Source organism: Aplidium turbinatum, chromosome 13 (genome assembly GCF_918807975.1).
Source record: "Aplidium turbinatum chromosome 13, kaAplTurb1.1, whole genome shotgun sequence".
NCBI lineage: Eukaryota > Metazoa > Chordata > Ascidiacea > Aplousobranchia > Polyclinidae > Aplidium > Aplidium turbinatum.
In genome coordinates, this window is record NC_137484.1 from 7,727,913 (window position 1) to 7,749,596 (window position 21,684).

The window sequence follows — 21,684 nt, forward strand, 5'->3', positions numbered from 1 at the left end:
ATAAATTTGTTGTCGCCGAAGTGCTTACTCAACGGGATTTGCGTTCTCGAAGAAAAATCTCGATTTCACCATGTAGTTCGACAACTCGAGACAAAACAAGACCCCTAGAGAGCCACCGAACTTCGGTGTGATAAAGGAGAACAGAGTGTTCTGATCCTATCTGATCACAAACCACTTTGAAAAGATGATGATTAAGAGCACATGCCCTGATAAAATTCACACATTAACCATATGCTTCAATACTGCTTTCAAATATTCTGGAAGGGTTTTACTTGCCAGTGCATGTCGATGAAGGGCACAGTGAGTAGAAATGATGTTAGGTGCGTGTTTTTACACCAGAGTTGTAAAGCCAGACTTAGCACCGAGCATAGAAGGGGCACCGTCTGTGCAAAGTGAACCCACATAATTCCAGGATATATTATTTTGTTGAAAAAAATTATCTATTTTTTCCAGAGCATTAACCGCTTTGGTAGTCGTCTCTAAACTTTTGCACATCAAGAATTCCTTTTCAACTCACCAGCATGCACATATCGACAGTAAACCAACAAATATGCACAGTTCGACAAGTCAGTTGACTCGTCGAACTGAAGACTAATTCTTGCCTTACTAGCTCAAATTTTGTCTTTGTGGTCGAAGTCCTAATTAGGTTGTGTACAGTGAAAATGTAGCACACATACGCTGCTGAAATGAAACTGGTAGTCTACTTCCGTGGAGATAAAAGAGAGGAAAACTTACGATAAGCATAAATTTGAATCAAAATCGAGAGCAACACTACCACTCTACCAGTTTTTTAATAACTGAAAAAAAATGAAGTTTGCCTTAATTTATGATTCAGTAAATTTACCCCCTTGGTAGGTGAAATTTACCCCCAGGGGGTAAATTTACCCCCGGTTAAGAACCCCTGGGGTAGAGGCAATTATTGTGAAGTTTCTTGCCCAGAGAAACAACAGCAAGTGCGGGTGGCTGGAGTCCAACATGCAGGCTGTCGACTGCGAGCCCAACGCGCTAACCACTTGGCCACTGCTGCCAACTGATGTCATACAGTGACAATATGATGTCATACAGTGGTGCTACCAGGGATGTTTAAATAGAATTTTATTGGTAGGTACTTGTAAATCTAATCATAAGAAACATAAACTAAAATACAGTACAAACATCACAAACAGCCACGATAGTGTAAAAATATACCAGAAAAATTACTTAAAACATGTAACCTGGGTTTTTTTTTTCGCTCATTTATCGGTCATTGACCGATTTTTTAGCAAAATGTCCGAAGAAAATATAGTCAATTCGGTCAAAATGTCCAAGAAAATATGTAGTCAATTGACTATATATGACCAAAAATGACCGAAATAAATAAAATTGACCGAATTTTTTCAAGTCATTTCGGACAAATGACCAAAAAATCTCAGCGGAAAAAAAAACCCAGCATGTAACCATTTCAATCTAAACACCCATTAATCTTATTGTTTGTCTGTCATAACAAAAAAATATTTTATACACAACTAATACCAAATAATATTGACAGATTGCATTTTTTTGTGAGTAATAATAAATTGCAAAACACATGCCAACAAATACTGAAACATTGAAATTTAGAATGTGGGAAGCATACCAGACTAAAATTGAACGTGTGTGGCACACCTTCATACCTAGAAGCGGTCTGTTAATATTTAGATAATCCAATTTAGAGAAATCCTACCATAATTCGAAGACAATCTTTTTTGAAGAAAGCCTTTTTTGGAGATTTTTAAATTCTCGCAGCGGCATCTGTTATTCAAAGGAATTAGCTTATAATTGAGGTTAATCAAATAAAGTCTCTGCAAAAAGTCTCAACTAAAGTCTAAGCGAAAAAAATATAACAGTTGTCAAACAGCGTTTCGTGATCAACAATAGCGGTTAATCAAGTGAAGTTTCGATAAAAATTTCTCCACTAAAGTTGCTTGATATGCTGGATATCACTATAGCCTATACCCCCAAGATATCAGGTAATTTAGCTCTACCTCACTGAAACAATAACTTTCTAATTTGCATTGGTATGGAAAGATAAACACAAAAACCGCCTATCCAAATGATCTTTACAAATCCTCTAAATCAACAGAAGTCGTCGCTGGATTTAAGAATCACCGAATTGGTTTTTCTCTAAAAAGGCTGTCTCCAAATCGGATTCTTCGAAACGGGCCATTCCGACCCAGAAGTAGGTATCCACTACTTTGAAAGTAGCATGTCATTGCTACTCCGACAATATGCCAAAAAAAGTGGCACTACCGCTACTCACTACCGCACTAGTCGACGAAAAGACATGCTGATTGCTGCTGCTAGTGCTACATGGAGCAAAAGTCACTCATGCTACCACCACTTCTATGCACTACGTTTGTTTTAAACTGACACCTGGAAAGTTTCATTTATAAGTACTTTGTGAAGGCAAAATGACTTTGAAACCAAAATATATCACCTTTCAGTACCACATTCGTTTACACTAGCACTTCAACATCATTATAGCAAACACCTTCAAGGTTAAATTTTATTTCTATTCTTTAGTGTTGTCATCAAAATCTAAAAACGATTCATTTTTTCCCACTTTCAATTGAAAAGTAGCGGGTAGCGCAAGTACAGTTGAAGCACATGTACGGTACCTAGTGCTTCTCCATTTTGTTGGGAAAAAAGTGGCATTGCTACTGCAGCTGCTACTGTAATAGAACTGTAGCGCCACTACAAAAGTAGGTTACCGTAGTGTGCTACGGCCTACCTCTGCCCGAGCTTGGCACTTGATAAGAAAACAAAAACTCAAAATGTATTTATGGGCTAACATTGTTATAAAAAATGCAAGCAAATGAGAACCAATTACTAAATACAGTTTTTCAATGACAAAGTTTTGTCTGTAGTTTTCATTATACATTTTAATTTTTAAAATCTAATTGAATTGTGTTCCTTTTCCTCTCCATTCTTCCCATAAATGTTTGTGTAATTTATAAATAGCTTCGGTTAAATATTGTAACACAATAAGTTATGAAACGCTATGCTACTGAAGTTTATTTGCTGGATAACTGGATTTCAGGTTTGGAGTTTTTATTCTGAAAAATTAATGATCCTTGAACAGAACGACTACGATACTGTACATGAAAGTTAGGCGATGGCTTGCTAGTTTGGTGTTGATTTTCTATACCGTATAGACAAAAATTTTTGCTTTTTAACCAGCTCAAAGAACTATACTTATAAAAATAAAAAACTGCTTCCAATCAAAACTCATTGTTTGCAGAATTGGTGTTATTATCAATATCACCCCACAACACGAACTCCTTGGTTCTTGCTACGTTTTTCTTTCATGCATTTTTTTACCTCACCATGACGACAGGAGTGTTATGCCTATCAGCGTCACCATGTGGATAAATAGTTTTCTTTTTCTTCAGGTTTATTTGACTGGCCACTCGATAAATTGCCAGAATCTTTACCTTCGAACGGAAAAAGCCTCTAGAGAAGTTTAATCGTGACAGTTTCATATACTCATAAAGGCTTTAAACTACTGGCACAGTCTCGGTGACTAAACTTGACGGAGTGAAATTGCACACTGTCAATTCTGTTGTTAATTCTGTGTTAGGGTATCAGGTATGCAGTCGCCGAACTAGCACCTTGTCCTATCATCAGTCGCACCTTTTCGCACTCATACGATTCACCTGCGCATGACTTGCGATGGTGGATGACATGGGCTATGGTTTTCAGCGCTGCTGCAACTCTCACCTATGCCTCCTCGTAGTTGGTAGCGTACACCAACATGGCATACCCTGGATACTGGTCTCGACTGACTTGCTAAACTAGGTGAGGGGTGCGGTTCTCTCATAAACTGGGAAGCCGTTAAGAGAGAAGGAACCTCTCAGTACGTGAAGACTAGAGCGGCGTGAGGAAGCGGAAGAACTCTATGTCAACGGTTTCTCTGGCGCGTATAGCACCACGACTAGCGGTAAATCTAGTGTCCGGTTGTCAGCGACTAATCTGTCAACAATCTCTTTGAATGGTAGCGCACGCCAATTCATATAAGAGTGTATTTTTGGATCGTTTACAAACTGGCTGCCACAAGGAACGTCTCCCTTGTTTCTGTGTGCGTAAAATCTAGAAGGTTATTTACACTTTCTAGTAGAGCTAGCAGCTTGGCTCTGAGGGCGGGACTCGAGGCGCTAAGACAACCGACCAGCTGCAAACCTCAAGACGGAAAGTAACGGAAGCCTACCGTCTTTACTACTCTTCCAAGAAAACTATGATGACACACAACAAAAGATTGAACACTAAAGCTGTGAAGATACTTCAGGCGTCAAATGCTGGAAGTGTCTCAGCCGGTAGGGACCGACGTGCGCGGAGCAAGGCGTCACCCGATCGTCATTCAGCGACTGCCCGCACCGACCAAAGAATCAAAATAGCAACGTGGAATGTCAGAAACCTCGCAAAACCTGGACGATTAGAAAACCTACTCCAAGGACAGAAGCGTATGGGTATTTCCATTATGGGAATAAGTGAAATGCGTTGGAAAAGAGCTGGTAAGAGCATTCGGGATGGATACACCATCATTCATTCTGGCGGTAAAAAGGCCATGTACGGAATTGGTATGATCATCGACCAAGCAATAGCAAAGTGCATTGTGGGATACTGGGCACTTTCTGACCGTATCTTACTCGTTAAATTAAATGCAAAGCCCTTCAATCTGTCAATTATACAGGTGTATGCACCAACATCATCAGCAGAACCGAAAGTTCTTGAAGAATTCTATCGCCAGCTAGACACCGCCAAACAACAATGTAAAAAACGAGAAATTACGATCGTTATGGGCGATATGAATGCCAAAGTAGGCGAAGGACGATACGGAGATGTTATCGGGCCGTATGGTCTTGGTATCATGAATGAACCTGGCGAAACCTGGGCAAATTGGTGCAATGCAAACGAACAGACTGTAATGAACACATGGTTCCGTAATCACCCGAGAAGACTTTGGACATGGAAAAGCCCCGCAGGCAATATCAAAAATCAAATTGACTATGTCACTATAAACAAGCGTTTCAGAAGCGCTATCTCGAACTGTCGAGCGCTCCCGGGCGCAGATTGTAACAGCGACCACAACCCCGTGGTAGCCACGCTCCGGGTAAAACTACGCAAGAACTCAATAAGCAAACAATAAAACTCTCCAAAATTAGACTACGAGCAGTTATTGTCAAACTCCCAATTACAATCCGACTACAATGTAGAGGTCAAGAACAGGTACGCTGCCCTGTGTGACTTAACTATGAATAAAGAAAGCTCTGACGACTTGTCTTCAAAATGGACAGCTCTTCGTACCGCCATCACAGAATCGGCCGAAGCAGTTATACCGCACAAAGCAAAAGCTGCCAATCAAGTATGGATGACCGACGAAGTTCTAAAGCTCATAGATAAGAGAAGAGAATCGAAGAAAGATCTGAAAAATTTCAACTCACTAAATAAGGAAATCAAAACTCGATGTAAGCAACTGAAAGAACAATGGTGGAACCAACAGTGTGACGAGATTGAGCGTAGACCATCCATTGCTCACATCCAAGTGAAGAAGATGCAAAAGAAGTCTGTACACTCCTGCACAGGCTGCATCAAAGCCAAAAACGGTAACATCTTGCTGGAGAAGGATGAAATCCTCAAGAGATGGGCTGAATATATTAGAGACTTGTTCGACGATGCTCGTGGAAACAAACCTGCGATATCGAAAGAGATGGATGGACCACCGATTCTAGAAAGTGAGATACGTCACGTTATAAAGAAAGCCAAATTGAAAAAAGCTCCAGGTCCTGACGCTGTGCATACAGAAACCCTTAAGGTTTTAGACGATTTTGGAATAAAAAAGTTGACTGAAATCGCGAACGAGATTTACTACAGCGGAAAAATTCCGGAGGACCTATTACAATCGATCGTCATCACATTACCGAAGAAACCCGGGGCGATTGATTGCGAACTACACCGCACAATCAGTCTAATGAGTCATGTCACCAAAATTTTTCTGACCGTTTTACTCCATCGACTACGCAGATGCATCAATCCCGAAATCTCAGATGTGCAATGCGGATTTGTGAAAGACAAAGGAACTAGAAATGCCACATTCCTAATCAAAACACTTGCTGAGAGGTCGATAGAACACAGGGAAGACCTGTACCTCTGCTTTATGGACTACAGCAAAGCTTTCGACCGCGTTAGACATGAGCCACTCATGGAGATGCTTGACAGCTTAGACACAGATGGTAAAGACCTTCGACTTCTCAGAAATCTCTACTGGGATCAATCAGCAGCAGTCCGGATAGATGGCGAGCTGAGCAAGTGGACACAAATTCGGAGAGGTGTTAGACAGGGGTGCGTAGTTTCACCTGATCTTTTCTCACTCTACGGCGAAATGATCTTACGACATCTAGATGACGAAGAAGGCGTCTCTGTAGGCGGACAACACTTCAACAACATAAGATACGCAGACGACACAGTACTAATCGCCACATCAAACTCCAGTTTACAAAATTTACTCAACATAGTCATTAAGCAAAGTGAGAACCTTGGCCTTAATTTGAATGCAACAAAAACCTTCTGCATGACCATCTCATCAAAAGAAATAACTCCAGTATGCACTATCAAAATACAAAATACAACAGTCTCACAAGTAAATAGTTTCAACTATCTGGGTTCTATGGTCACTTCGAATGGTCGATGCTGGAGCGACGTAAAATCAAGAATTGCACAATCCAAACAAGCTTTCATCAAAATGGACAAAATACTGAAATCTAATTCAATCTCTCTAAACACTAGAATAAGAATTTTACATGTGTACATTTGGTCAGTTCTGCTATATGGCTGTGAATCCTGGACTGTATGCCAGAAGATAGAAAAGAAGATCAACAGTGCTGAAATTTGGTTCATTCGTAGAATGATGGGAATTAACTGGATGGATAAAATCACTAACGAAGAAGTGTGGAGACGCTCTGGGTGCACCCCTGGCGTCCTCATCACAACTATCAAAAAAAGGCAAATGACATTTATCGGGCATGTCTACCGCAAACGCGGAATTGAACACTCGGTAATGATGGGGCGATTTCCTGGTCAGAGGCACCGGGGACGTCCACGTTTGAAAATCTTCAAAAAACTTTCAACATGGACAAACCAAAATTTTGAAAACCTAATTAGAAGTATGGACAATCGATCGTTGTGGAGACTCACGGTAGCCGACGCCTTATTCAGGCATGGCCGATGATGATGATGATGAATTCTGTTGGTTTTTATTTCTGACCATCCCCCCCCAAAAAAATATGCCAATTATAGCAAAGGTCTAGAAAAAAGCAGAAGCCACAAAACCAGACGTTATAACCAGTGCTGTATTCGTAAAAAAACACAGGGTAGCCTATACTGTCTCAGATTTGATGAAATGATAAATACACAACTTGCAAAATACTAATCTTTATTCTACCATAACATGAATTATCAACATCAAAATTGGACGAGAGGTACAAAATTGTTTATTTTTTATGAATAACTCAATAGGGCTACATTCCAAACAGCCTGCCGAGAAGAATCTACATCTTTATCTTCTTTACAAATTTGGGATTTAGTATCCTTAGCTGATCGGTAGTTTGGCAGCCAGGATCTTAACACATTTTTTAGCAGTAAATTGAGCTACAGGTGGTCCATTGCAATTAAGTTTAGTAAACATCGAATAGCCCACATTATCAATAAGCAAAGATGCTCTTGAACCTGTGATAATATCGTTCAATAAACTGAAACCACGTTCACATTCTGCTGTAGAACAAGGAAAGTTGAAATAGCTGTCAAGAGAGGCTTCAAATTATTGGGCACAATTTCAACTTTTTCACTAAAGGCTCTTAACCCTTGAATTAACTATATTTCATCAATGTCAAAGCGTCTACAAATTCTTCTCACCTCTGCTTCTCCATGACGCAAATTTCCCTCTATCATTTTTTCCGGTTGCAAAGTTAGCAAATATCAACCAGTAGCTGACCATTGTTAGTGTCGGCATTAGCACAAAGTCTCATTTGCATTCTGCTAACAATGCTCTGATTGAATTGATTGAATGATAAAACTCTCAGAACGGGTTCATGGTACACGCATGTACCATTGTACACCCCTAACACCCGTATAGCCAACCATTGGTCCTCAAAGGGTTAAGTAGGCTATAGTTAGTTAGTAGTTGTCAAGAATCAGTAGCCTAAGGATAGCATAGGCACTCTATTTGGAAAACCAGAGGGTATACTATAGTTGCTCGAAAAAGCAGAGAGTATACTACGTATACCGTCGTACACCCTACGAATACAGCACTGGTTATAACGTGCTTGATACGAAAACAGAACAATCAGCGGTGGCAGTTCAGTTGATTAAGCTCCGGATTCCCAAGCCTTCCCAATGGTTACGTCCTTGTGATGCTAGGTTTTTTAGACTTTCGTTTCTGAGAAAAATGTGTGGTTCACTTTTCCCGTCTTTCTCAAGTTTCCGAACTGAAAAAGCTTAGTTTGTTTATTGTTAAAACACAACACTATAGACTACCATCAGGCTATCCCTACAATCAAACTATGTGTAAACATTGTTGGCTACAGTAGCCTATTTCATCAATGATAAAGACAGCGATACAAGCCTTGAGCAACGCTTGCAAAATGCTTCAGGTCACGAACTTCGATAGAAGTCTACTTTTAAGCTTTTTATAAAGTGTCATGAAAAATTGCGCTGCATACTAAAGGTTCGTGTAGTAAAATCAGATTACAAAATAAACTTTTACACGGATTGAAAATTTCACTACTAAACAACTGGAATACAATTTTACCATTGACTCACAAAGTTAATAAACGTGATTAAAACATTACTTAAACTCAGACTGGAAACAAAACACTCTGCATTCAGTGATAATCACAACTGATAGCTTAAGTTTCTTGAATACAAGAGAATCTACTTCGTACTGATTACGATAACTAACATAATTCACAAGAGGCTCGAAGAATTTTAAAAAGTTTCTATTTTTCCGTAAAACTAAAGTAGATTTTCAAACAAGGAACTTCTCATCTTTAGAAATCATTCGGTAAAGAAGCTGTTTGGTATTAACTTTACATTCAGAGTCAAAATATATCGAATCCGTTTTACTAAGCAGCATCATCATGACCCGTCTCCGAGGCGAAAGCGGGCTGTTATCAAGGTAAGATCCAGCGAGTACCCCCAGGGCTGTAGCGTAGGCAGGAATTGTGAAAGGGGGGGGGGGGTTTGACGGCCGGCGGGCGAAGCCCGACGGCGTTTTCGCCAAAGGCGACATCCAGCGGTGGGGGTCTGGGGGGCCTCCCCCAGAAAACTTTGAAAAATTACTTTGAATTTAGTGCATTCTGATAGCATTTTCAACAAAAATGTGGGTATAAATATTCCTGTAAAATGGTGCTGTCCGGTGGCATGGCAAAAGGATAAGATGATGTTTTCTTGGGCATTTTTCGGAAATAAAGCTAAGTTTCTATGTTTTTATGTTGCTAATTCTTGGCTGAGTTAAGCTTATTTGAATGTTTGGTATTGGCAAAACTCGCTCTTTTAATGCAGTTTCGTTTAAAATTAGGCAAACTTTGTTTTAGACTTTTAGAGCATAGAGACTGAAAGCATCATTCTTAATATCATGACGTCACATGCGTGCCAAAGGGGGGTTGTAACCCCCAAACCCCCCCTCTTGGCACGCCACTGCCCCAGGGGAGGGATGATTTCAACAAAACACAATGATGTGTATGTCTACATTAATCCTACAATGCAAATACACCCTGGATACTGTCACTTCTCCCGATAGGTCACTTAATTTGCTTTCTATCAGAACTATTCGCGTTATTTATCTGTACTACCTCTAACTTGCATTTACGTAATTGGCCACCTCATTCTTTTTGTTTTTCCGATGCATGATCAAGCGCAAAGCTTTAATAGCGCTTTATTAAAATTAGATTAACGTTTCAAGTTATTATTGAAAATGCGGCAAACGTTTGAAGTAAAGCAACTTTTCGATACACTGGTGGGCACCAGTAGCGCACCCAGCATGGGGCTAAGGGGGTGTTCTTTCTTTCTGGTAACAGCTATGCATTAACTGTTACCCAACCTGTCTTCTTTCTAACCTTTTACTCAAGTTCCACTACTTCTACATGTGTTGAGTTAAGATGGTATATTGTCAAAAGAGACTGGTTCAATTGTGATGTGGAATAGTCACTTCACACTCTTAATTACGTCCGTTCGTTAGATTCACACATCGTAAAAGGAAGACGAAGCACGTTTGGATAACACAAGTTAGAAAATTAGAGAAAGAATGATGAGAGATTGTCGCTCAAGCGTGACAGTGCATCGCAATGATGACGTCACGATTGCGCGACAATCCATGTCACAATACGAAGACAGATAACTTGGCCATAATTTCGTGAACATAGCAGCCTCCAAGATGAATATTACAATATCCATCTTCCAAAAGATTATTTTTACCTAAACGAAATTACTCAACATTGGCCATACCTAACACACATTAAACATAATTGCAATACCGCATAAAATTGTCGTATAAATAACATACATACGACATAGTCATGTAGATGAACCTGTAGTCCCGCACTGCTGTCTGAAGGTATTTAAAACGGACCATGCTCACACGACATTACAGTACTAACACACCATACACCTAAAGTTATACAAAACAAAGTTGTCATAAGAAGATACTAAATTAAATGTGAAAGAATGAATAAGATGCTCAGCTTAGTCACAGGTATCACAAGCAAATTTGCTGTAAGCGATATTGGCATAACTCAAAGTGACAATATGTAGTTGATAAATACATACGGTTCCAGCCAGACTGTATCTATTTAATTTGTAAACAGCGAGCATAAGCATCATACATCACACAAGTCATAAACAATTAAACATTAATAAAAAAAGTGAACACATTTTCTATGAGTGACGTCCCTTAACGTCCATCTGGGGGGGCCGAACCAACTGGAGCGAGCACAGCAGTGCGTGCCCGCGCGCCCTCTACCGGAGCAACGCAAGAAATATCACGAAGCACGGTTTCAACGTGCGACTTCTTTGTGTTAGTGTCCCATGCTACCACAGCCACCCTCACCCTTCTCACAAACTCTTTACCCTTTCGATGCTGCGGTAAAATTTCAACTACTCTGCCGACTCGGTAGTCCCCTCGTTTAGGCCGATCGTTCATATCCCATACCAGGACCAAGTCTCCGGGTTCTAAATTGCGACAGATGTCTCTCCATTTTCCCCGACCCTGCAGCTGAGGTAGGTAGAAATCTGTCCAGTGACTCCAAAACTTATCAGAGAGCCCTTGTAAAAACCGGTAATCACGCCTCAGAAGGTCCCTGGGTTGAGGATCCCCCAAGGGCACATAACGGCCGAAGGCGGGTGTAAGCAATGACGCAGGTGTTATCACCGCAAAATCGTCAGGGTCATCACTTAACGATACTAATGGTCTTTCGTTGACAATCCTAACGGCGCTCGAGGAAAACGTCAGCAATTCAACATAGCTTGGCTTACGTGCCAATTCGTGCACAGTTCTTGTGAAAATTAGCTTAAACTGCTTGACCATGGATTCCCAAGTGCCACCTTGCGATGGGGCATATGGCGGGATCCTTTCAAACTTAACACCTCTTTCACGTAGAGAGTTCGACCACTCGCAAGACTCAAGCAACTCTGGCAGAAGGTTCGCTGCCCCTTGAAACGTAGACCCGTTATCAGAGAACAATTTCGTCACGGAGCCTCTTACGTCAGTGAACCTGCTAAATGCCAATATAAACTCATTCAATGACAGCGAAGTGACAAATTCGACATGTATTGCCCTTGAAGCCATGCAAGTAAACAACAATCCCCACGCCTTACGTGTACTTCTCCCTTGAACGAATTCAATTGGCCCAAAGTAGTCCATGCCACAGATGTCAAAGGCTTTATCACATGTAGCAGTACGAGCTACTGGGAGATCTGACATGAGCTGCCTTATGGGCTTCGCTTTCTCCAACGCACACCTCGCACATTCTTTTAAGTATTTTTTGACCGCACATGCACCTTTGATGATCCAAAACCTCTGCCTTGTACAAAGCAGCGAATGTTGTACACCAACATGACCATTTCGGCTGTGATACCATAACACAACCAGCCGCGTGAGCGCATGCTTTGTTGGCAAGATAATCGGATGTTTTCTATCTTCAGACAAAACCGGTGCATTACTCAATCTTCCTTCAATTCTTAACAGACCCTTTTCATCTACGCATGGTCTAAACCTACGTAATGATCTCAAATCACCCAACCATTGTTTATTACGTACGCTACTCCTTTTGCTTAGCTTTTTGATCGCCTCATCCAAGGCTTCTGGCGATTCCTCAGTCATCAATTCCACAGCAGACCCATACACTTTATTTTGAACAAATTTAACAACTAATTCCAATGACCAGTTAAGATAATCGACATCTAACTTCGGCTTACGAAACTCGCGTCCTTTGATTTTGCAGAACAGAAACTGAACAAACGCTGCCCTATAGGCCACACGCTTCTGCAAAACATACAACGACGGTGCAGAGGCAATGAGTTGTTCTAGACTGTCATCATCGTCACCAGGGCACATCTCAACCTTTGTGCAATTAGTCTTATGACAGGATACACTACCCACACCATCATTAACAAGAGGGATTTCGCAGCTTTGTGATAAAAACCTAGGTCCGTGAAACCACAAACTTCTCGATGTCTCCTTCTTAACTCCATCTGGTCTTGAAGCGACATCTGCCGGGTTTAAATCTGTGGGACAATACCTCCAATCTGAAGACTCCGAAAACAATAATATTTTGTCAACACGACGTGCTACAAATTTGTCCAATCTCAACTCGTCATTTTTTAACCAATGCAAAACGGTTTTCGAGTCAGACCACAAAAAGGGCTTACAGTTATCTAGTTTTAACGACTCCTTAGCCTGTCGGAGTAACTCTACACCCATCACAGCAGCAACCAATTCCTTTCGCGGAATTCCCCAAGAGCGCTGATGCCTTAAAGCCACTTTACTCTTGCCGAAGACAATCGACACTGATATAGATTCATTTACTATCCGACGTAAATAAACAACACTACCAAAGACACGCTCTGATGCATCCGAAAAACAATGCAGTTGGAAAACCACTTTATCATTGGGCTCCACTGGGATAGAATTCGCAAAATAATACCGAGGCAATGACATGTCCAACAGTGACTTTATCAATTGAAACCATGTTTCCCAATCTTTTACAACATTGTCTGGAACCGGGGTGTCCCAGTCAAAGTTATCAATTGCTAATTGCTGCAAGATCAATCTAGCCTTCACGAAGAAGCAACAAAATATCCCAAGAGGGTCAAACGACTTGCCTAATTGGCTTAACATGCTTCTTCGCGTGTATTTGTTCAAAGGTTGCAGTTCTGACTTGAGTTTTAAGCAATCAGAGCTTGTCTCCCAGATGCAACCAAGAGCCTTCATGCCAGGCATGTCATCCTGACATTCATCATCCAAGTCTAGGTCTCGGAAACCAGACGCTAATGAGTCTACATTCAAATGTGACAACGCTGGAAGTGCCTCACCATTAGCACTCCACTTAACCAAATGAAACCCACGACTTTTAAACAAAGAAATCGACTCGTTTACAACCGACTCTGCATCACACAAGCTATCCACCGCAAATATTAAGTCATCCATATAGATATTTTCTCGTATAGTGTTTAAAGTCAGGTCCGATGCACCAGTTGCATTATCCTCTAAAGTCTTACGAATCGCAAAACTCGCTACAAAAGGTGAGCTCTTAAGTCCCCAGGCATGGCGCGTGAATCTATACGGCCGCATAGCGCCATTAATATCATCGTTGTCAAACCACAAGATGCGCAGCAAATCTCTTTGCGCTTCAGGCACTTTTACCTGAAAAAAGCATTTAGCTAGATCCGACATAAAGGCATAGCGACCCATACGAAACCGCGCAAGAATACCCGCCAGGCTGTTAAGCAAATCGGGGCCAGTGAAAATCCAATCATTTAAACAAGTGCCATTAAATGTTGCCTTCCCATCATATACAATCCTTTTTTTAGTTTGTGATGTAACAAAGTATGGAAGGTACCAAGAGCCACATTCAGTTGACTCGTTCAAAGCGGGCTCTATAAATCCTTTTTCCTTTAGCTCCTGAAAAGTTTCTAGCAAAAATTTGTACAACTCGGCATCACACACGGCTTTTCGCTTCAACGCCCCTAACCGCTTTCGAGCCAGGCTTTCATTTTCCGGTAACTGAAGGTCACCTTTTGCCATATTAGCACGCATTGCTTCGTTGTAACCCGGGGTGCTACTGATCACCAAGCTTATGTCTTGCGCAGCAGTTTTAATACACGCTGCTCTAATCAAGCTCAGTTTCATATCCTCATACGGGCATTTTTCTAACAAAGCATTTATCTCGTTTCTAAAAACAATAAAGGGCATAGAAAACCCGTCATATTTTATAAGCGAGGCCATGTCAAGATAGTCCTTCCTTGACGCCTTTTCGCACGCTCCGTCGTAGGCTAGGGGCGGTTTCTGTTTTCTCCTTGCCATCACGTCACTTTCATGCAGGGGTAAGCCATGATACCCATCATGGACTGCACTACCCTTAGGGATATACCTAGTAGTATCAGTAAATCCTGGCGGAGGTCTAATAGGTCTCTCATAGACAGGTACATTTAAGCTAGGGGCCATTAACTCGTCTGCTTCGTTAGCAGCCTCCATATGGGCACAGAATTTAGACAACACTGAGTGAGGGGCTTTTTTTGGTTTCTCGCTTTCCTTGAGATGGGGACCATCTTTCACCTGGGCGCTCGTCTTGGAATCCCGCGTGCGATAACTCCTCAAGCTATGTGTCTTCTCTGTATAGCATTCCGACATGGCCATCTGCTTCTGCAAGCTAGCACGTACTTGTAACTCCCTAAGCTCTCTGGCCAGCTTACGCTCTTCTCGGGCTTCCTGTTCCCGGGCCTCCTTAAGCTCTCTGGCCAGCTTACGCTCTTCTCGGGCTTCCTGTTCTCGGGCCTCCTTCAATTTCCTTGTCTCTCGCGCCTCATCTAAGCGGTTCTCAATTTGAATCTGTTCTAATTGAGTTTCTAGATCAATCTGAGCTAGAATATGCGCAGACCTTCTGCTTTTCCCTGCAGATGAGGGAGGGACCCCAATGGTTATGTTTGGCAGGGAAGCTGAATTAACTGGGAGCGAGTCTGTTAGCTCCTCCCATCGTTTCTTACATCTCCTCACCAACATCTCAAACTCGGGGGCGACTCGAGGTTCGGAATCCTCCTTCTGCGTCATGGCACAAAAGTCTCTAACCCTCCAATCTAGAGCTTTGATATGTTGTGATTCAAATTCTATGACTTCGTCTCTGCTTCTTAGTTCCCCAAGCTGTCTCGTGGCCGCACTGATGTCATTAAGTAGCTGACGCCTTCGTTGACGGGCTTCCCTGTCATTTTGTAGCCCTAACACTTCTTGGTGAACCTCCTCTCTACCGACCTCTGAGGGCAGTTGTGATTGTACTACTGGTCCACTCACCGGAGGCCGCGCTACGGTGGCCCCACTCTCCGCGACAGATCCACCCCGCCCCACCAAAGAGCGGCGGACCGGCCCCTGTACACTCCCCAGCCCGCCCGAGACCCACAGACAGTCCTCAAGGGAAGCGGCACTCATAGTTATTTCAGTAATTAGTAAATAGATTAATGTACGGTAATCAACAAATTAATCCCTCACTACTAAATATCAGTACCGGTAGCCTACACAAATTTGCTATAAAGCTTGATAACATACACAATCAAATTAAGTAGCACACTGACCAGAGGCAGGAAATAGTCCTCGCACCACTGCCCTTACGAGAAGCGTCGCACCCTTTGTCCACGTGGTCCAGTTTCAAAATGGCGTCGCGCGCTTCGTCTTGTGGTCGGTGGAATATCACAGTTTCTTGCTCTCCTCGGACAGTTCGATCGTTGAAGGATTGTTGGTCTGGTGACCGTTCCCCAGCCGCTTCAGGCAGTATAAAGTAACCGTGCTTATACTACCCCACAGCAGAATTAGTGACTTCTCTAGCTGGAGATCTGGTTTCGCTTTTCGATTGCTGTTCTTTGGCCGCTTCGGTTGGCCAGCAATATGCGTTTTACAACACCAGCAAAAAACAATTCTTGTAGCTTCACTATTGAAGTGACCAGCGTAACACAATTGAAGATGTTCTTTCTTTCTGGTAACAGCTATGCATTAACTGTTACCCAACCTGTCTTCTTTCTAACCTTTTACTCAAGTTCCACTACTTCTACATGTGTTGAGTTAAGATGGTATATTGTCAAAAGAGACTGGTTCAATTGTGATGTGGAATAGTCACTTCACACTCTTAATTACGTCCGTTCGTTAGATTCACACATCGTAAAAGGAAGACGAAGCACGTTTGGATAACACAAGTTAGAAAATTAGAGAAAGAATGATGAGAGATTGTCGCTCAAGCGTGACAGTGCATCGCAATGATGACGTCACGATTGCGCGACAATCCATGTCACAATACGAAGACAGATAACTTGGCCATAATTTCGTGAACAGGGGGCTCAAGCCCCCCCCAAACTCGCCACAAAAAATATAGTTTTTGTATGTTCCCTATGCAGGCTAGGCTATAACTTTTGCTTACAGGTTAGATACGAATAAGACACAACAATACAACAGGCCCGAGCATTATAACAATATATTTTACATAATTACCGTACAAATAGTTTTAACAGTCGGACGTTTTCGGCTTAATTTTAAGCCCTAATCAAGAATCAGAAAATAATTAATAAATGCAATAAATTTCAACTTCTTGAATTTAAATTTAGCCTACATTAGGAAAAGGCAACTACATAAATAACTACAAAAACATGTGCACCACAGGGAACGTGATATATCAAGTAAATGTTGAGGAGAATGGACGCGCCTCCAGCAAATAATTGTTTGTTTAAATTTGGGTTGTAGCGTATAGCGTTAACAGTGCTTCCTGAATTTTGGTGTCAAATTGGGATTTTCCTTTGCGTAAAATTAGAAATAAGTCAGCAGAGAATTTTTGATCTGTGCAAAAAGAACACTCCATGATATGGTCTTTGATGGCACCTTTCTGTAACTCCCTAAAGCTCAGATGCTCCCGTACTCTCGTGGTCAAATGTCTGGTGGACAACTGGACATACCGATGTACCATAGCGTCATACGTCAATGCCGAATCACACGGACATATAAAACTGTATAGTCCTACGACATTTGAGCAGAGAGACGAAGGCGTCTGGGACTTTAATTGAAAATACGAACTAATTTTGAATGTTTTGTAAATAGGAAAAACGTCCACATCAAATTTACTGTTTACAAAATTAGTGTTTTGTTTCAAACTGTTTTTGTGCTAGTTGTTGGTTTCCCACTTATCTGTGTTGGCAAACGGAAAGCTAATTTTATCTTGTCATAGGCCTACATGATGAAAAGTCGAGATCTATAGAAGATTGCGAGAGTGGACGTATAGGGATGAGAGTGTTGATGGTTCTAATAGCGTGGGGTTCACTAGGCCAACTTCTAATCTGATTTGAGAGAACGAATCCTGATGTATCGGCAAACCTGTGGGTAGTGGGCCGTGAGTGCCTTTAAATATTAATCAAAGGGATGGGCACAGTGCCGGTCTTAGGGTATTTCGGGCCCTGTGCGGAATATACTTTGCTGGCCCCAATGACAATGATCCAATTCAGTAGCGAAGCTAGATATTTTGAAAAAGGAGGGGGGTGGTCTTACGGTCGGCGGGCGTATCCTGACGGTGTCATCGCCGAAGACCACCCTGTGGCGGGGGGTCTGGGGGTCTTCCCCAGAAAATTTTGAAAAATTACTTTGAATTTGGGGCATTCTGAGAGCATGTTTAACAAAAATTTGGGTATGAATATTACTGTAAAATGGTGCTGTTCGGTGGCATCGCAAAAGGATAAGATCATGCTTTCCTCAGCATTTTTCGGAAATATAAAGCTATGTCTCTATGTTGATTTGGATGCAACCTATTTCGTCCCTTAAAAAATTCTTACCCCGATTCCGTACCCTGAAATCGGAGTAACAAAATCAAATTTCGACTTAATTCGTCCCTTGAAAAGATCAAGAGAAGTTTTGAAATGTTTGCGGCAACTCCGATCAGCGACTTCGGCTCTGTTGTTTTTTTCTCGATCTTTTCAGGATACGAAATGTTCAGGGGATGAAATAGGTTGCACCCGTTGAGTCTCTATGTTTTCTTGTTGTTAATTCCTTTGTTGAATTCATTTTTTGAACTTTTCTGTTATAGTCGTCATTTTATTTACGTTGAATATATGTAACTCGTGACCAGCGTCACTACATAATCACCGTTCAGCGTTTTCTGGTACAGACGTTGGAATTGATTACCACCGCACTGCGCGTGTAATCAATTGGGCGTTCTGTACCACGTTCCTCAGTTGATTGCTTTGCGTTTCTTTCTTACTATATATTGCGTTGATTTCATACACTGAATCAGTAAGTAACAAGAGGTAAATGGTTTTCTCACTTGGTTGGCTATCGCTACAATTATTATTGTTTATTTTATATTAAACGTCTGGAAATACAACAGACATTTAACTGGCGTCGTCGGCAGGATCTTTACAGAATTTCTACAGGATTTAGAAACATGGAGAAACTGATCGAAGTCCTGCAACAACAAATTGCTAACCAAGAACGCCAGACGAAGGAGCAAATTGCCAGACAAGAACAACGTCACCAGGAACGTCAAGAAGAACAAGAAAGGCGCCACCAAGAACAACTACGAGAAATACGAGCCCAAACTGCGAGATCACAGCCAACAACAATACAACAACAGGTATCTTTACCTAAGTTCGTAGCGTTCGATGCCACCACTGAACTGTGGGCAGACTATTGGAAGAGGTTTAACACCTTTGTAGCAGCACATTCAGTCGCACAAGACAAAATGCCGCAGGTTTTTCTCACCAATCAATCACCTACAATCCACAAAATGTTAACAAATTTGGCTGCGCAGGAAACAAACCCAAAAGAAGTCAACGATCTCACCATGACGGAAATTACAAATTACATGGCTCAACAATTCGACCCAAAACGCTTCATCGTGAGGGAGCGATTCCGTTTCTGGAGCGAAATGAAGCGCAAGCCCGGTGAAACAGCTCAAGAACTAGCCATTCGCATACGCCAGGCAGCTGCCACCTGTGACTTCTCGTCCATTTCAAATCCATTGGACGAAGCTTTACGTACTCGTTTTATTTGTTCAATAGGTAACGAGGCGGTGCTTAAGGCGTTATTCAAAATCAGAGCTGATGAACTTACTTTCAAACGTGCGGTGGAGGTTGCATCAGAAACCGAAGAGGCAGCCAAGGTGGCCAAAGAAACTGTTTACGGCACTCCACCAGTACCAGTTGCGAAAGTAAGGACCATCAGCAAACCTCCAAAAACTAGGCAACTTACAGGTACTTTCTTTTCTTCTAAAAATAAAGAATGCTATCGCTGTGGTAATTCCAACCACAACGCCAATGACTGTAGGTTTAAGAAAGCCACTTGCCATTTCTGCAATATTACGGGACACTTACAGAGTGTTTGTCGAAAGAAAGCTAGACAGTTTAAACCTTCTAAGGTAAATTGTATCGAGGAAATTAACATGCTTTCTAGTTCTTGCAGAAAACCTCGAAATTCAAAGTTGGAAGTACCGATCTCCATTAATTCGGTAACCACACACTTAGAACTGGACACTGCTACAAATGGAAATTTCCTTTCCAGCGACGTCTGGACTCGGGTAGGCGCACCTCAATTGCAAGCACCAGTGTCGCAGTTCCAATCTGCTACCAAGCATCTACTACCAATCACGGGTTCTTTCACGGCCCAGGTAACTTGTCCTTCCACGGGAAGGTCAGATAATATTCCTTTTGTAGTCACGACAGTCAAAGGACTAAACTTGCTAGGTCGTGATGCAATCTCGTCTTTAGGAATTTCTATCGATAAATTCCTTCTGTCTAACTGTTCTACTTTACAGAGCATCCAGTCATGCGACAAGCCTGATAAGAGTCTGGAGAAGGCATGCTCCCTCTTATGTGACGAGTTCAAAGATGTTTTTCAGCCTGAACTCGGGTGCTTACGAGATTATGAACTAGACATAGATTTTAAGTCTGATGCTAAACCTGTTTTTCTAAAACCTAGGCCTGTACCTTTCGCGCTAAAGGAGGACTTAGCACAAGCCTATGATTCGGGCATTGCACGTGGTGTATGGACACCAGTTCAGTTTTGCGATTGGGGCACACCGGTTGTTCCAGTCCGTAAGCGTTCAAATTCTTCAGAAGCGAAGGCCAAGTTACGCATATGTGGCGATTATTCAGTCACGTGAACCCTTCCCTGGAGACCCATCGTCACCCGTTACCCTTACCAGAAGACTTAATGCAAAAGTTGGGTGGTGGGTATGGTTTCAGCAAGATAGATTTGGCTGATGCCTACAATCAGATTCGACTTGGTCCTGACAGTCGAAAACGACTCGCATTGAGCACTCACCGTGGCGTATTTTTACAAAATGTTTTACCTTTTGGCATATCTTCTGCTCCAGGTTATGTTCAGAAGATCATGGACGACCTTACAGCCGACCTTCCAGGGGTCGCAGTCTACCTAGACGACATTCTTGTCAGTGGCACTACTGCTGAGGAGCATCTCCAGAATCTTAGACGGCTCCTCGATCGACTTCACTCAAAAGGCCTGAGGTGTAGGAAAGACAAGTGTAAGTTTGCACAACCTCAGGTAGAGTATCTCGGACACATTTTGTCCAGGCAGGGCATCTCCAAAGGTCCCAAGGTAAACGCCGTACTGGAGATGTCTGCCCCCACTGACGTATCTTCTCTTCGTTCATTTTTAGGTTCCTTACAATTTTATTCGAAGTTTCTACCGTTGAACACTTCTACTGTAGCAGAACCACTATACCATCTCACGAAAAAGGATATTCCTTGGAGATGGGGAAAACAAGAGGAAAACTCTTTTGCTCAGCTGAAGCATCATCTATCTACTGATGAGGTTCTTACACATTTCAATGCGTCACTTCCGGTAGGTATCGCATGTGATGCTTCTAGTGTGGGCATTGGTGCTACTTTGTTTCACCGTTACCCAGATGGCACAGAACGGCCTATAGCAAACGTTTCAAAAGTATTAACAGCTTCGCAGAGAAACTATAGTCAAATTCAGAAAGAGGCTTTGTCGATAATTTTTGCGCTAAAGAAATTCTATCAATATCTTTTTGGTAGATCATTCATTTTGGTCACAGATCATAAACCATTGCTTAGTCTTTTTGGCCCGACCAAATCGACACCTTCTTTGGCAGCAAATCGTTTGGCTCGTTGGGCACTCTTTTTGTCGCAATTTACATACACTATTGAGTACAGGAAGACGAAGGATCATCAAAACGCTGATGCTTTGAGTCGCTTACCAGCAGGAGGGGATAAAGTCTTCGATGAAGAGGAAAGTGCGGATGACATTGATATCGTCTGTGCTATCGATGCTTTGGATTTGCAGGTCCAGACCCCAAATGCCGCCTCACTGCGTAAAGAATCTTCTAAAGATCCTATCATTTCCACGGTAATGCGTTTCATTCATGAAGGATGGCCGGCCAAGTCTTCTCCACAAGA

The 21,684-nt window shown here is 42.0% G+C and overlaps 1 protein-coding gene across 1 annotated transcript; it reads left to right on the top strand.

Annotated features, from left to right (window-relative positions):
- The first annotated feature begins 4,255 nt into the window (after positions 1-4,255).
- LOC145782412 (protein CFDP2-like) lies at positions 4,256-5,164 on the top strand. The gene has a single exon (XM_082594195.1). It carries the CDS (start codon positions 4,256-4,258, stop codon positions 5,162-5,164), a length of 909 nt encoding a protein of 302 aa, XP_082450321.1.
- The last annotated feature ends 16,520 nt before the right edge of the window (positions 5,165-21,684 follow it).